Here is a 15,275-nt window from a genome sequence, read left to right as displayed (position 1 = left end):
GAGCCAAGCCAAGCCGCGGCGCCGGCCGCCCCCCGCCGCCCCTCCGCCCCCAGGCCTGGGGCCCGCTCCGCCGCCGGGCTCACCGGCGTGCTGATCCCGGGGCCACAGGTAGTAGGTGGCGGGGATGACGATGAGCCCCACGAAGCTGGTGAGGAAGTAGAAGAAGGTATTGCCGCTGTCGTCGTACTGGAACTGCTGCCCCGCCATGGCCGCCGACCGCCGCCCCCGCCGCCCGGCGGCCCCCGCTCTCGCCCAGCCGGCTCGCGCGGGGCCGAGGCAGGCGCCGCGCGATCCCGCGAGAACGGCCGCGCCCCCACCCCTCGCCGCGCGTGAGACGTGTCACTGTGCAGCCACCATAGCCGCTGTGACGTCACGCACCGCGCGCTGCCGCATCCGCCACAAGCCCCGCCCCACGCCTTCAGCGAGGGCGGCAGCCGTCGGCCAGATAGCGGCCAGGCTCCTCCTGCCCGCGAGGTGGCGCCCGCGCCTCGTTCCCCGCGTCTGTCTCGCGGAGCGGGCGGGTAGCGGGTCTTCTTGAACGTGCGATGAAGCGAGCGAGGAGAGGGGCTCGGTCGCCGCTACTGCTATCTCACCGATGCCTCAGTGTTTCAATACGTGTAAATTCAGTGTATGGGAAAACCCGGGTCTTGTTCAACATCTTCATCAAATCGCCTGGACTAAGGGATAGAATGCACCCTCAGAAGTTTGCTGATGATAGAAAGCTGGGAGGGGTGGCTGACGCACCTGAAGGCTGTGCTGCCATTCAGTGAGGTCTGGACAGGCTGGAGACATGGGCAGAGAGGAACCTGATGGGGTTCAGCGAGGGCTAGTGCAGAGTCCTACACATGGAGAGGAGTAACCACGCATATCAGTACTGGTTAGGGACTGACCTGCGTGGCCAGCAGGTCAAGGGAGGAGATCATCCCCCTCTACTCTGCCCTGGTGAGGCCACATCTGGAGTGCTGTGTCCTGTTCTGGGCTCTCCAGTTGAAGAAAGATGGGGAACTTCTAGAGAGAGTCAGTGGAGGGCCACAAAGATGATGAGGGGCCTGGAGCATCCCCCTTGTGAGGAAAGGCTGGGAAACATGGGGCTGTTCAGCCTGGAGAAGAGAAGGCTGAGGGGATCTCATCAATGCTTATAAATATCTAAAGGACTCAAATGGATAGGACCAGGCTCTTTACAGTGGTGTGCAGTGATGTGACAAGGGGCAATAAGCACAAACTGGAAAACAGGAAGTTCCATACAAATATGAGGAAGAACTTCTTTACTATGAGGGTGACGGAGCACTGGAACAGGCTGCCCAGAGAGGCTGTGGAGTCTCCTTCTCTGGAGATATTCAAGACCAGCCTGCTTTATCATGGGGCTGGACTAGATGATCTCCAGAAATCTCTTCCAACCCCTTCAATTCTGTGATTCTGTGAAAAGGTGACACAGAAGTTGGGATGGCAGCACAGGAAAGGGAGGTGTTAGGTGTTGCTTAGTGGCAACATAGGGTTGCCCCAGTGTTGGGGAAGGCTGATGTGGCAGCTGTAAGGAAAGGTATATAGTAATCCACAGATGGAATAAATCTCTTTAGTTATTCAGGGAAAATGATTTTGTGTTAATTAAAATGTTTAAAATATGTGTTTTTGTCAGTGATACTCTTCATAATCCTTTCCCATTCAATCCTTCTAGAGTTTATAGTCAAAGTTTTGGATACTTCCTTTTGTCTTTTGCTATACACACTACCTTTGACTGAGTGTTCTCTTGGATACCCTCTGCAGTGAGGACAACTGTTCCAAGTGCTGGTTTGGAAGGTACCTGAGTAGATGGAACACTCCCTTCCATGTGCAGGACTCCAGTCTCTGACTTTTCAAAGTGAGGCAATGAAATACTTCTGTACAGTAAAAACAACAACAAAAAAAAAAAAAAAAAACAGCAAGAAGAGTAAGAATCTACATACATACTTAGCCTAGTTTTGTAAGCAGAGGAAATGCTGTTCTGCAACTTTGTTCCTCCGCCGAGTCCATTGCTTCACTCAGATAAAGAGGAAGAGCATACAAAGACAGCTAAGCTCACATGGGTTTTGCGAAAATAGCCATTTGGAGGTGGAACATTGGTGGCTGTTCATAGCTGGAGGACCAGAAGTGGGTGAGCTCACACCACATCACCATACAGTCCACACAGGGAACAGTATCTATAAGTGTAGGTCTCCAGTCAATGTGTTCAGCTGATCCCAGGAGCCCAGTCAGGAGCAAAGTGGGCATCACTCGCGTTTCAGGTCATGAAACTGCTTCTTAATGCCATTGTTTTCCATTGATTTTCTATTGGTTATTGGTAACATTGCTCCTTTGCTGCCTTGGCATTGACTGATCTAGTAAGGGAGTCCTGGGGGCTGCTCCAGGCTTCGTCCTGTCTCTACTTTTCCCATCAGCCTGCTCCAGGTATGGAACTGTCCAGCTCTGATGGTGAAAGGCTCCCCAGGTGGGAGGCAGAGGCAGTTCTAGCACAGACCCTCACAATCTGAGTGCTGTTGTGTGCACAATTTCCCTACAAACAGTAATGGCTCAGTAACCACTGACCTGTGGGACAGTGTCACCTGCATGATCATTCACACAGTGAATGACTGTGCAGTCACCGGCATTAGTTTTGCACACCCACTGGCAATGTGTCCAGTCCTGGGAGATGGTCAGCTACTGGTTGCCACTACCAAGCACAAGGCTTCATGCTTTTGACATGGAAAGGTTCCTAAAAGCAGCCGCCTGCATTCCGTCTTACCATAATTCCTCAGCACTTGAGCCAGAGACCCAAGCTACTGGCAGGTTTGGCTGGTGACAGTGAGGAGAAATGGCAGTGTGAAGGCAGGAAGCTATAAGCCTAATATCTGAAACTGCACAGCAACCGTTCTACACATAGTCTCTATGGAAGCAAAATCAGACCAGATCTGATTGGGCACTAAAGATGACAGTGGGACTGGTTCAGCAGGTAGGAATGGTGAAGTCCAGAACATCTCTGTTGCAACAGATACACTGTTTCAAAACTGAATGAAATATTTTATGACTTGTGAAATGGGAATGACAGTTCAGCAGGTATGCCTACAGCGGTGGGAACTTGTATCCCAGATGTCACGGCCTTCCTGAACTTCTGGGTGATGAAATCAGATGAAATCCGTGGAGCAGAACTGCCAGAGGCAAGGAACGGCCGGCAGATGGCAATCCGACACTGCTCTGGGACTCCCTCCAGCTCGCACCGCTGCCAAACCAATCTGATAAGAGGGTAATGAATTTCAAACGATTTGCCAGTTTTGCGGGTATACTGGTTTCCAATAAAATGCAATGTGACATTATATAAATCTACTATATCTGGGTCATTAAACCAAGAAGGGAAGAATGCTCTTAGTGTGTTTAGGTGGGAAGGAGAGAAGATAGCAGATTTGTATGACATACTTCATTGAAATGGGCATTGCTAACAAAATAGCTCTTTGTAAGAGCTTCAGAAGCACCTGTAGCTGTGGAAAAGCTACAGGTGTGAGAAGGGCAGCAGGATGTGCACTGTGCACGCAGCTGCTTTGGGCTACTCAGTTGTGTTTGGTGGCTTCTCATCCCGCAGCCACCTCCGCTCTGCAGGCAGTGTCACACAGGAGCCTTTGCAATTCGCCCAGCTCTTTTAGAAGTGTTCTTATCATGTCCTTATGTACCTGATTTGGTTCTGAAGAGGGGAGAGGAAGCCTTGTAACACATTCTCTTCGGTATGTTTCACAAAATTTTGGTGTGGTTTCCACAAAAAGCTCTACAGATCCAGTCCTGACTAGGCACAAGGGTTTGGCCAGGCTGATTTGGGATGGGAGAGGCAGTGGAGAGGCACCAGAGGGCAACAATGTGGAGATCTGTTGTACAGACCTGCCGTGTGCTGAGTACTGCAGACCTTCACTCTGGTTTGCATCCATAATTCGCACCTGTAGTTACAGATGGCAGGAATTCTGTGGTATTTCCTACTGAGAGATGACAAATTCAGGAAAAAGTTACTAGAGGAAGTTGCTGGGAGCCTATATCACAGTTGTATATAGATTAGTAGCAGCCAAAAGAAGTAGAACAAAATAAAGACAAACAAATACCAGCCAACAAAACAAATAAAAAGCAAACACACCTAGAGCTCCTGAACAAAGTATGGTGACAGAAGAACCTGAAGAGTGGGCAGATAGGAGTTTATGCATCTCATAAGCTCATCTGGGCTGTGATTTTCTGGAGTCTTGCCCTTGGAAGAAGATTGAATGATAGAATAAGTTATATCAGGAATCAATTTTGTCGGCATTTTGGCCTACTTTCACCTTTCCTGTTGGGTGCTAGGGATAACTGAGGGGATGGGAGTACTGAACTGAGCAGTATGTTTAGGGTTGGGAGTTTCCGCTGACAGAAGTCCAACATGCTGAACTGTAGCAAGTTTCTCAAGGGAGGTCCCTCTCCAGTCTTTCTGGGTTCTCAGTGAAGATAAACTCCTCTTTCTCTTCTTCCTCTCTTTCTGTTCTCACTGACTTTCTCTTTTTCTCATCCTTGTCTCTTCATTGCTTGTTTTTTTTCTTCTCCCTCTCTCCCTCTCCCACTTTGTTTTTCCCTCTCCCTGTTCTCACAAAGAGAGCATGCCCCTGCGTCAGTGCTGCCATGAGGGTTCAGCCCTTGCAGAGGTTTGGGCTTTGCTGCAAAGGCACTGGGACAAAACGCTTATAATTGGGAATGCTAATGATGAAAGCTGGAGTGCTGCTGCTGCTTCTCTGGAAATCGGAAAGCATTGTGGTTAAATCCAGCAACTGGGACTCAGGGGTATTATGAGGATAGGCACAACAAAGGTGCAGTAAGTGGATTATCCTTTTTTTTTTCTACGCGTTTCCCATTTTTTTTTGTTTAAATTAACAGTTTTATGCCATTATATTAAACATAGCCTAAAAATGACGTAGTAGCATTTCCCCTAGAAATGGGAAATGGTTTGTAAATTGTACTTACTTCTTTGCATTTGGAATTCTTCAAACAATATCTGTTTTGATAGTTGACCTTGTAAAGTGGGGAAGACAGAAGTAAGTCACAAAGATCCTGTGGGCTAAACTATTTTCCAAGCTGATTATAAAGCTTAGCGCTCAAGTGGCCTTTGCACAGAAACTCACAAAATACCTTTTCTTTTTAAAGGGTTATCATCACCTAATTCATTTTACCTCTGATTTTGCATTAGAGATATTGTTTACTCCCATACTGCTCAGAAAACGCTCAGTAAGTGTGATATTATGGCCCACCCTACAAACCTGGTCCAAGTTACAGCAGCTTAGCACAGCACAACGCTACGGTCTGTCCACCATGGCTGTCTGAATGTTTAAGAAGGGCTTTCCCTGACATTTTATTTATTCTTCAATTATGGTGCCAGTGATCAAGCAAAATTCACATTGACACTGCTGTCTGACTAATAGCAATGCAAGATTTGCCCAGAAAATAGTTGCAGAAGCACGAATGCAGAATGCACGAATACGAATGTTATTCGTAAGGGCTTGTGCTGGCTTCCAGGCAGTTTTTGTCAGCTTTCGTTTATGATTTATAATTAAATGCAGATCTCTGCTTCACTTTGTCTTCTGCTTATTTTTAAGTGGGAAGAGCTCCTGTGTTTAGACCAAAATGTTAGAAAGCAAAGGATAAAAATTGTTTTCTTGAAGATCAATATGCAGTTAATATCAAATAGAAGTCATAGCAAAAACAAAAAAAAGATCTTAACACTGATCTACATCTCATATTTGTGGCTAAAGTGAATCAAAGAATGGCTTAGGTTGGAAGGGACCTTAAAGATCACTGATCTTCAGTCTCCTGCCGTGGGCAGGGCTGCCACTCCCCAGCTCAGCTGCCCAGGGCCCCATCCAACCTGGCCTTGAGCGCCTCCAGGGATGGGGCACCAACAGCTTGTCTGGGCAGCCTGTGCCAGTGAATGGTTATTGGCGTGTACACCTGATGGGGAAAGTGGAGATACAGGAAGCATGTGGAAGGACAACTGAAAGGACCGAGGAGATCGTCTTATGGTCACCTCACAAGGAGTGACTGGGCAGGCAGGGACCCTTGCAGAGGGAGTGGTGAGAAGGAACGCCTTTGAGGTTTACAAGGCTTTGGAAACTACACATAAGCAGAAGCGCCACTCACAAATACTGCAATATCAGCATGGGGGTAACTTGAAGAAACTAGCAGGAGACTGGTTTCAAATAGACAAAAGAAATAATTTATGTAAGCAGAATGTAGCGAACTCTTGTAGCTGTCAGCTGTGAGAGGCTGGGGGAGTCAGACTGTGTTAGCTAGTTCATAACTAATTTGGTGGACACCAGGCCCATGGATGGGTGCTACAAGGACTAGACCCTGAACATTCCCAGTGCAGCAGAGAAAGGAGGCAACGAGCCATTGAGGTTGCACTCTGTGCACTCAGAGCACCAAGAGCAGGATGGCCCCTGGTGCCAGATTGCAATCTTCTGCTCAGTGAGCTAAAGCAATGACCGTGGGGATGTAGCTGTAGAAGGCATGGTAAATGCTTGAATCAGTGGGGTTCATCCTAACCTACTGGGGACAGGGACACGCCTGTACATTTTTGTATGGAAAGGGCCAGGCCAGCCCTCCAGACATTGATTAGCATGAGGTGCATCCTACCTCACACTAGCTCATCACGTACAGCCCAGCTAAACACAAAATGCCTCCAGCTGCAACGGCAACCGTGTGGCCAAACAATCGCAGCTTTGATGCTCAGTGGAAGTGTGCTTGAAAGCTTTCTTTCCCTTGTTGTCTGCCAATGTATATGAAATAAAGACCTGTAAAAACACCTGTTTTCACATTTATTCATTTTTCCTTCACACATTTCCAATTTGCCTAGCTTCTTTTTTTTTTATCTCATTAGCTATCAGGCTGACAAATCCAAAGTCATACTGTATTCTCTATCTTACACCTCAGACACCAGGTGATAAAGATCTGCAAAAAAATGCAGAGGTTGTATGAGTATAGTGAATGAATAATGCAGTTCTGCAGAACTCTTATGATTACTCCTCACCAAAACACTGTGACACAAGTCTGTGACCACAACCTCCTCAAGCACAGGCTGCTATAGAGCTCTCACTTGGGTGAGGTAAGTATGAAAAATTCATCCGTGCGATGTCTTGCTCAGACACTCGTGCTCAGCACTTCACATTACGCTTTCAGATGCACAATGCTCTGTGTTTTCCTACAGCGAGATCACTTTCTGAATTAGTAAGGCAAAAGGAAAATGTGCCAACATCTGCTTTGCGTGCTTCCAAAGGACTGATTGAACAGATTTTTAAGGAAGGACCTCCAGTGCTCTTGCCAACCCTTTCAAAGCACCGAGGGAGGTCGCTGTGAGGCTCAGCCCATACCGTGTTGTATTGAGGCACACATTTCCGAGCACCAGGGTTTACACCGCAAATGCTGTAGCCTCTCATGGCAGCAACTTAGAGGGCAATGCTATGATTTTAATAAAGCTGTCAGATTAAGTGACTGCATGGTTACACCGTGATATTAATACATGTTCTTAACTGTCAATTAGTTAACTGGCTAATAAAAAGAGCCTAGCTTATAGGATTTTACTAATGAATATAATGCTTTGTTTCTGGGCAAAACATATGCTTTGGATATATAATTAGAAAAGCCCCCCCCTGCCCCCCCATCGAGAGAGCATGTGCAGCTGAATAAAGGAGCTCATTATACCTGTGAGGGGTCAAAGTCTGTGGATCTGTAGCTTATGGTATTATGACAGATTACAAAATCACTCTATTATGTTAGTCAATCTGTTTCCAAGCACAAACTAGCGGGGAGCAGGGCACTAGAAACTCCCAAGCACGGCGCCCGGTGGCTTTTCCCGAAGGTCTTATGATAGGTCAGCTGCCAGTGGCATCACCTCTGACAGCTCACATGTCAGACCTCTGCTATATGACTTCTGTCTTTGTTATTGCAGAGCCTCTTCACTGGCAATCAATGCCTGCTTCAGGTTGCAAAGAGCTCCCAGTAAGAGCTGAAACAAATTTGAAATCCATGGGTAGCCATCATCTGTGCTAATGAAAGAAAAAAGCGGAGCACTTACGCTCCATCTGACCTCCCTCAGGCTCTCTCCTTAATAAAAAAATAATAATAATAAAAAAGAAAACAAGTTTCTAAGTAGAGAGGAGAGAGTGCAGCTGAGCAGCAGCAGCTGGGAGGGAGAGCATCAGGTTCAGCATCGGTGCGTTTCTGGGTTTGAAAAGAAAAAAAAGCAATTCACATGCAGGATAAAGAGATTTCAGACATGAGAGACATCCTAAGAAATATTTGACTTTCCTAATCTTTCAGGGAAATTATTCTGCCGGAAAGTCTTATTCAGTCAGTTCAGCATAAAACTCTCTGGTCCCAAGAAGAAAGAAAATCCTTTGGCCTTGGAGAAATGCAGGACTTGCCAGCACTGCTCTGTGCTGTGGTTCTGCGAGGCCCTATGGAGGTGGGCTGCTCCCACCGGGGCTCTGTTGGGCTGGCATGAAGGAGGGCAGCAGCACTGACTGTAAGGAACGAGGGGAAGCTTCTCCCATCCCACGGATCCCAGGAGCTGTGCAGCTGTCCTGCTGCAGGCACACAGCTGCCTGGAACTAGGCCGTGCTGGACACCCAACTCTGGGCACCCCGCGTGCTCCCATCTCCCTGGCATTGTGGCTCCTCAGTGGTTCCCAGCCCATTCATTTGTCTCATTTCTTTCTGGACTGCACAGCTCACACAAGCTCCTCTCTAATCCCCAGAGGCAGGACCCAGACATGGTGGAAGTCAACCCACATCCCCTGAGATCGGCGGAGTGACATTGTCTTATGCTGGGCAATGGCCCGGCCCATGCACTCAGATGTGTTTGGCTAGCAACCTGGGATTTCATGACTTTTATATGTTTCAACAAAAGGGGTTGAGAAGAGCTTTTGATATGGTTATTTTATCAGAGATCAAACGCTTCCCCTTTGCATTCATCCTTTTCATGTTTCCAGTATACAAGCTACATTTAAAAAAACACTCACCCTGCAGGTGTTCGGGCACATGGTTTGAGAAATCACACTTTGGGGCAACTACAGAAGAGAAACGGCAAAGGTTTATGAAATAATGACCTGGGACTCACGTTGGCCCTGTGCAGCAACTCCACAGGGTGAATTCAGAGCTGCCCTCGTGATGTGCCACCCCACACCTGACCTATGACCCAGCAGGCCCTCAGCAAGGTGCTTGCTGCTGTGAGCGTGGCCGTGGGCTGGGCTTTATGCTGCTCTCGAAGCACCTGCAGAACAAGATTTCCTTCCAAGAAATAACAGCCCAAGCAGGCAGACAAACTCACTCATCTTTCCTGGGTTTTCGTTTTTCTTTAAATGACCTTTACAGTATTTTCCCTTAAAGCAATGTCTATTTTTAACCCACTGATAATTAGTCATTTTTCATGAGAGGCACATCTGACTGGAATTCATGCTCTTTTTATCTCCTTTTAGCAGCGTATACGTTTATTTTCCTACCAGTGAGTAAGATGGGATCTCTTAGTCTCAGATCTAATGATCTCTAATGGTTTTTTCCTTCTCCCTTACCATTCACCTCAGACCCTGGAAGTCAGTAGCTCAGTCACCCCACTTCATGGCTCATCTGACTCAGAGTGCAGCAGCTGACTAAAGTGTTCTGAAGTCCTGAAGACACACTTAGCAGAAAAAGAAATGTATGCATTTAGAAATCTATTTTTTTCTGTCACTTATATACCGGTCCACGTTCTCTTATGCTTACTGTCCCATTGGAAGAAATTCCCAGTGTAACAAAAAATGATTTTCATAGCATCGTGCCATGAAGACAACACACAGTTTAATTCCTTCCCCAGTAGTGTAAAGGACAATACCGTACCTGTACTCAGCACTCCCTGCTGGGTCAGCACAATCTTAGGGAAAATACAAGTCATTGTTGAATGGAAGTGTTTCTAAATGCAAGCCACAGCAGAGAAGAAAGTATGGGTTCGCCCAGCAACTGTGCATTGCTAGTGGACAGCAAAAACTCTGTCAGGTCCCGCAGCCTTTCAGGCAACGTGATGTTTTATTTCAGAAGCTTACAGTTGCTTTGCTAAATTGAAGGGTATTGCTACGTTTACCGTATTTTTCTTTCCTTCCCCACCAGTGCTGTTGCCAGCAGGGACCAGACACTGTTCCTGGTGGCCATGAGCTTCCTGCCAGTGGCTGCCCTGGTGAACACTGCTGGGGGACACGGCCGGGGTGGCTGGGCACATGCTGGGCTGCCTTTTGCAAAGCACAGCTGGTTAAGTGTCATACAAACAAACAGGCAAGGTTGCCTTGGCCATGCCAGCCAGCCAGCCAACAGGCAAGCTAAAAGCCAAGGAAATTGTTCCAGGAAAAAGAAAGAAAAGAAAAGCTTAATCTTAGTAAAAATATAGTCCCTGAGCACTGGCAGGGTCAGGGTCAGATTGGGTTACGTGTTGTATAAGTCCCTGTTACACAAGCCAAGGCAGGCAGAGGCTTTCCCAGGGCCACTCAACCCTGTTTTCTCTTGCAGTTTGGTGTTTCTCTCTCATTCCTCTTTTTTCTCGCTGTCCCTTCTCCTGATATCTGCTTGGACATCAAACAGATCGCTCCACATGTTTCCATCACTGTGGTTTGGAAGATCTTGCCAATCACTTTGTCTTTAAATAAAATAGATATAGGAGCTTACGGGCAGATCTACACTATCTCATTTGAGTGGCTGCATAAATTAAAGCAAAAATACACATTTTCATATATATATACACACTTATACATGTATGTATACCTTATGCATACAGATATTGTCTGTGTAACAGACAAAAAAACCATATTCACAGGATCATAGAATGGCTTCGGTTGGAAGAGACCTTAAAGATCCTCCAGTTCTGACCCCTTAGGCAACGTTCATTCTGCACTAGTGAAAGTCTGCTCCAATGCAAAGGAGTTAAAGCACAGGTGTCAGATGCAACCATCACTTATACTGGCGAAGACTGGGCAAAATAGCAAATGGCGTTGTGGAGGCTTCCGATAACTGAAAAAAATGCACCGCCATATTTCATATAAATAGCGTGACTGTTGTTACTCATCCCATGGCCAGCTTCACAGCAACTGTTCTGGAAGATACTTTTCCTTCCAAATATGTGTTTTCTCCTCAGAGCACCCCTTCCTACTCAGCTTGATGCTCTGTTTTTTCCAGGAAAATCTGGAAAATTAGTATCAAGCCAGCATCTTGGCCAACCCTCGCCAGCCTTCTCTTTACACACCTGTACCCATCATCTGGACAGACATCCTGAAAGAGTCTTCAGGATATTTTTTTCAGTGGAGCTGTGCGAATTAAGACTGCTCTTCCTAGCAGGCTTTCAGAGCACATCTCTGCCTCCAGAAAAAGCCACCTTGAATCTCTTGACTCTCCCTTTGTCAGATCACTTTTGATTTCCCAGTTCACCAGATGAGACACACGTTTCAGTCAGAAGACCACCTCATCTTGATAACCTACTCCAGCACACTGCAAACACACTGCTTTTGATACTTTTCTCATTTCTGTGTTTGACTAATAGCTCTCAACTCAGCACACTTCTACAATACTTGACACCAAGACCCAAAAAAGCTGCTGAAGTATACACGTGCAAATCATCTGTCTTGCAAAGAAAAAGAATGATAACACTGTAATGCAAATAGCATCCCTGGAAAATTCATTACAATTTTTCTTAACTACAGAGAACATACAAATGTCCTAACAACTACAACCTGCTTCTTAACCCACAAGAAGGGATCTGTTTAATGCAGTCTTTCCGTGACAGAGCGAAAGAACAAGACAGTACCTGAAACCCACTGGCTTTAGAGATTTCCATCTGAAGACTACCCCCAGAGCAGGAAGACAAATACACAGAGCTTGAGCTGAAAGCTGAAGAGTTTACAGTCTTCAGACTTTACCAGGCATTATCCCTAGCAGGTGTGTGTTTTATACCTTGGCTAGGTATGAGTGACACAAGTATTTTATTTCCCCGTCCCTTTCTATAGACTGCTTTGCAAGCCTGTCTTATACCCCACCTATCCCAGGGCTCCTCTGTGCAAAGCCAAGACGTCTGCAGCTTGCAGTGCGCACTACCTGTAGCACAGTAGACTGCTGCTCTTCCAAAATAAACAAATAAAATAAAAGTGAATGAAGTCCAAAGGAATATTCTGATTGCCAGTGGCTGTTCTCTCTGTCTTAACCTAGATCAGTTTGACATAAGCCATTTATTTCATGGTTAACCCCGGAAAAGTCCTGCAGGGAATAGAAATTCATGCATTAATCCTGCTCACCAGTTTGGTTCCACCTAGGGTTGGATGAAGGGGCTGCTGCAACCCAAGCTCAAATTTATTGCTCCAAATACTGTAAAAAAGCAACACTTCAGAGCCCTTTGTGAACCTCACACAAGCTCTTTATTATGGAGGGAAGAAAGAGACAACACTGTAAAGTGCTGAGCAGTACAACGAAACATAAAGCAGCATTAAAGTTGCTCTGTGCCTAATGCTGTGGTTTAAGCAGCTAATCTTGTTTTGGTTGAATGGCATGTTCATTACAGCAAATAAATCAGCAACGTGTGGGATTATTGAAGAGGAAAGACATATTAAACCAGTTTAGGGCATCATATTGATTTTTTTTTTTTTTTAAGTGTCCGATTTAGCTTGGCGTTTTTCAACAGTCAGTTCTAATAAATGCTTGTAGAGCACAGATTAAGCAGGTGGGAATGTTGCCCAGAAAGAGTATTATGAATAACTTAAGGCACTGGTTTAATTGCAGCAATCCATGATACTTACTGTGCTGGCACCAGAGTGGAATTTTCAGTATTAAAAGTTAAAACTTCAACCCAACTACTAGCAAGGCTCTCTATTTTCTAAAATATTTGACATAGCTTTCCAACATTTTCGCCTTAGAAGTCGGGAAAGATTTTCAGGGTTCATTTAACTATTTAACTTCTAGAATAACTCGTTAAGTAATTTTAAAAACATAATTAGCAGTTGTTAACTTGACATAACTTGCATCTGGCTGCAAAGCACTGCAGCAGCATCTCTCCCCTCCTGCCCACTCCTATTAGCAAGATGCACAGAAGCAAAACAGCCCAAATACAGCTCACACTCCTTTCAAAGCTATGCCATGCTATAGAGCATTCCTATATAATTAAAGGGCAGCAGGCTGGCCAGAAGGCTGCTGAGGCTGCAAGGCACATCAGTTTTCTCCTATTTGTTTCTCCAGCCATCCAGCACCCACGTGTTGGGGAGCTGAGAGCACAGACTGCTCAGAGCAGAGCCCAGAAATGCCTAAAACTGGGGAACCAAACACAGCTGTGTGTCCTGAGCAGCTGGATCCAACTCGAGATAGTCCTGTGGGAAGCTGGATTGGGTGACCTCCAGCAGTCTCAAATTAGAGCTGACAACAGGAAAAGAAACACATTTTAGGCTTAGGTAGAAGAACAAAACCTTTCCCAACATCAAACGGCCTCACCACTACATTAGCACTCTGGCACAAATCAGAAGTGCTCCAGGAGACTCCTTACACCTTGAAGCAGATGCTGGGGAAAAATAATTTGGACCAGCACCATCTTTTAAGCAGATAGCTGCTGCATTTCGACTCTTGGCACAACAGGAGGCTGCTAGCCACGCCTACATCATCCTGGCTGACTCCAGGAGGTTGCAACAAACGCTAATTGCAGTGCTGGGAGATGCAATGCTTCAGAGAAGTTGCAGAATTGGTTGACTCTGATGTTCCAATGTGTAACTTTTTACACCAGCAGAAACACAGAAGGTGCATCCTGCATGGTTAAGCTTAACAACAGCCAGGCTGAAAACATTTACACTAATCCCAGAAGGAAAATTCACACGAAAACATGAAGCAAAAGCGGTAAATTAGCATACATTCTGATCAGGAGAGCAGTAATTTTACCAATCACACAGTTTATCATTCCAGAGAAGCTCTATACTCAAGACATGAAATCTAACGTATAAATTAGCAGAACTGCAAGATTTGATGACAACTGATTAACTGGACAGGGAGCACCAGAAGCAAAACATTCAGAAGCTGAGCCATTTTGTGATTCTAACAGTCATTTCATAAAGATGGAAAAAAGCAGCCATTACACAAAAACCAAGGCTTTTTTTTTTTTTTTTTTTTTAAAGGATAATCAAGTCCATTATTCATTGCTACGCAATAACCCACACTCAGTTTGAAATAAAACTGCAAACATTTGAATCAAGATTTCTTCAACACTATCCACAGCATCACACAAATCAAGTACCATCCCAGGAGAAGGCAGTTTCTTTTAAATAACTCACAAGTCCCTGCTGCCATCCTACCACTTGCTCCTTCCTGCTCGTGACCTGCCTATGTGTTCCATCACATATGAGTGGGGAACCAGGCTGAGCTCCTCTCTCTCCCTGCTTCCAGTCCACCACCTCACCTCTACCCAGGAGCCCGAGCCTCCCCTTTCCAGCTCAGCTGCAGCCAAGGCCCCTTCTGTACCCTTCTTTCTCAAGCTGTCTCAGCCACTTGTGAATTTCAGCAGCTTCTCCTTCCAAAATGCTTTGCTCTTAGCGTGCTTCCAAACACCCATTTCCAGCCTCAATTTCTCCTTGCATGTCTGCTCCACTCCCTGGGTTCATCCCCCACCCTTCCTGCTTGTCCTCCTCTTATACTTACTCTCTCTCGAATCTCTCTCCCAAGAACACACACAACCAGAACAGTACCTAGTTTTCCAGCTGAAGCTGCTCCTCATGTGCTGGCACGAATACTTTCCCAGCCTTTCTGGAAGTCCCTTAGCACGCAACCCACTGAGATTGTATTTCCCTCAGCGCTACCATCAGCTGAGATACCCAGGTCTCTCCGTGATTCACCACATTGTCATTTTTAAGAAAATCATTCAGTTCAACAGGAATTCAGCACCGAAACTGTGGAAGCTGAAAAAGCAGCCAGCGCAGCAAGTGAAAACCTCCCCACAATGACACCAAGTTATCCGCACCGCCAGTACCCACGTATGCCCATGCAAGAAACTCCATTGCTACCAACAGCAGTCTTTCCACATGCTTCAGCAGGTTTTAACTGAGCTCAAACTCCACCCTTTCTCAGCAGTTGCAGTTCATTTGTTCTGTAATTCAGCGCAGCGCTGCTTTGAAAATGTCTTTCTGATCCTGTTTTCCTGCAAGTGGCATAATGAGGAATAATAAGCAGGTGCCTCTAAACACAAACCCAGAACAGCGGGAGTATAAAACCACTACAAACGGAGCAATTAAT

At 46.0% G+C, this 15,275-nt stretch overlaps 1 protein-coding gene across 1 annotated transcript in view; it reads right to left on the bottom strand.

Moving 5' to 3' along the window:
* Window positions 1-207, bottom strand: part of SEC63 (SEC63 homolog, protein translocation regulator) — a 55,115-nt gene extending 54,908 nt beyond the window's left edge. Inside the window, exon 1 of the mRNA XM_021390279.1 lies at window positions 84-207. Within this exon, the coding sequence (XP_021245954.1) occupies window positions 84-207 (124 nt within the window). The remainder of the gene's footprint in view (window positions 1-83) is intronic.

Source organism: Numida meleagris, chromosome 3 (genome assembly GCF_002078875.1).
Source record: "Numida meleagris isolate 19003 breed g44 Domestic line chromosome 3, NumMel1.0, whole genome shotgun sequence".
Taxonomy (NCBI): domain Eukaryota; kingdom Metazoa; phylum Chordata; class Aves; order Galliformes; family Numididae; genus Numida; species Numida meleagris.
This window is presented reverse-complemented; position numbering and strand designations above follow the sequence as displayed.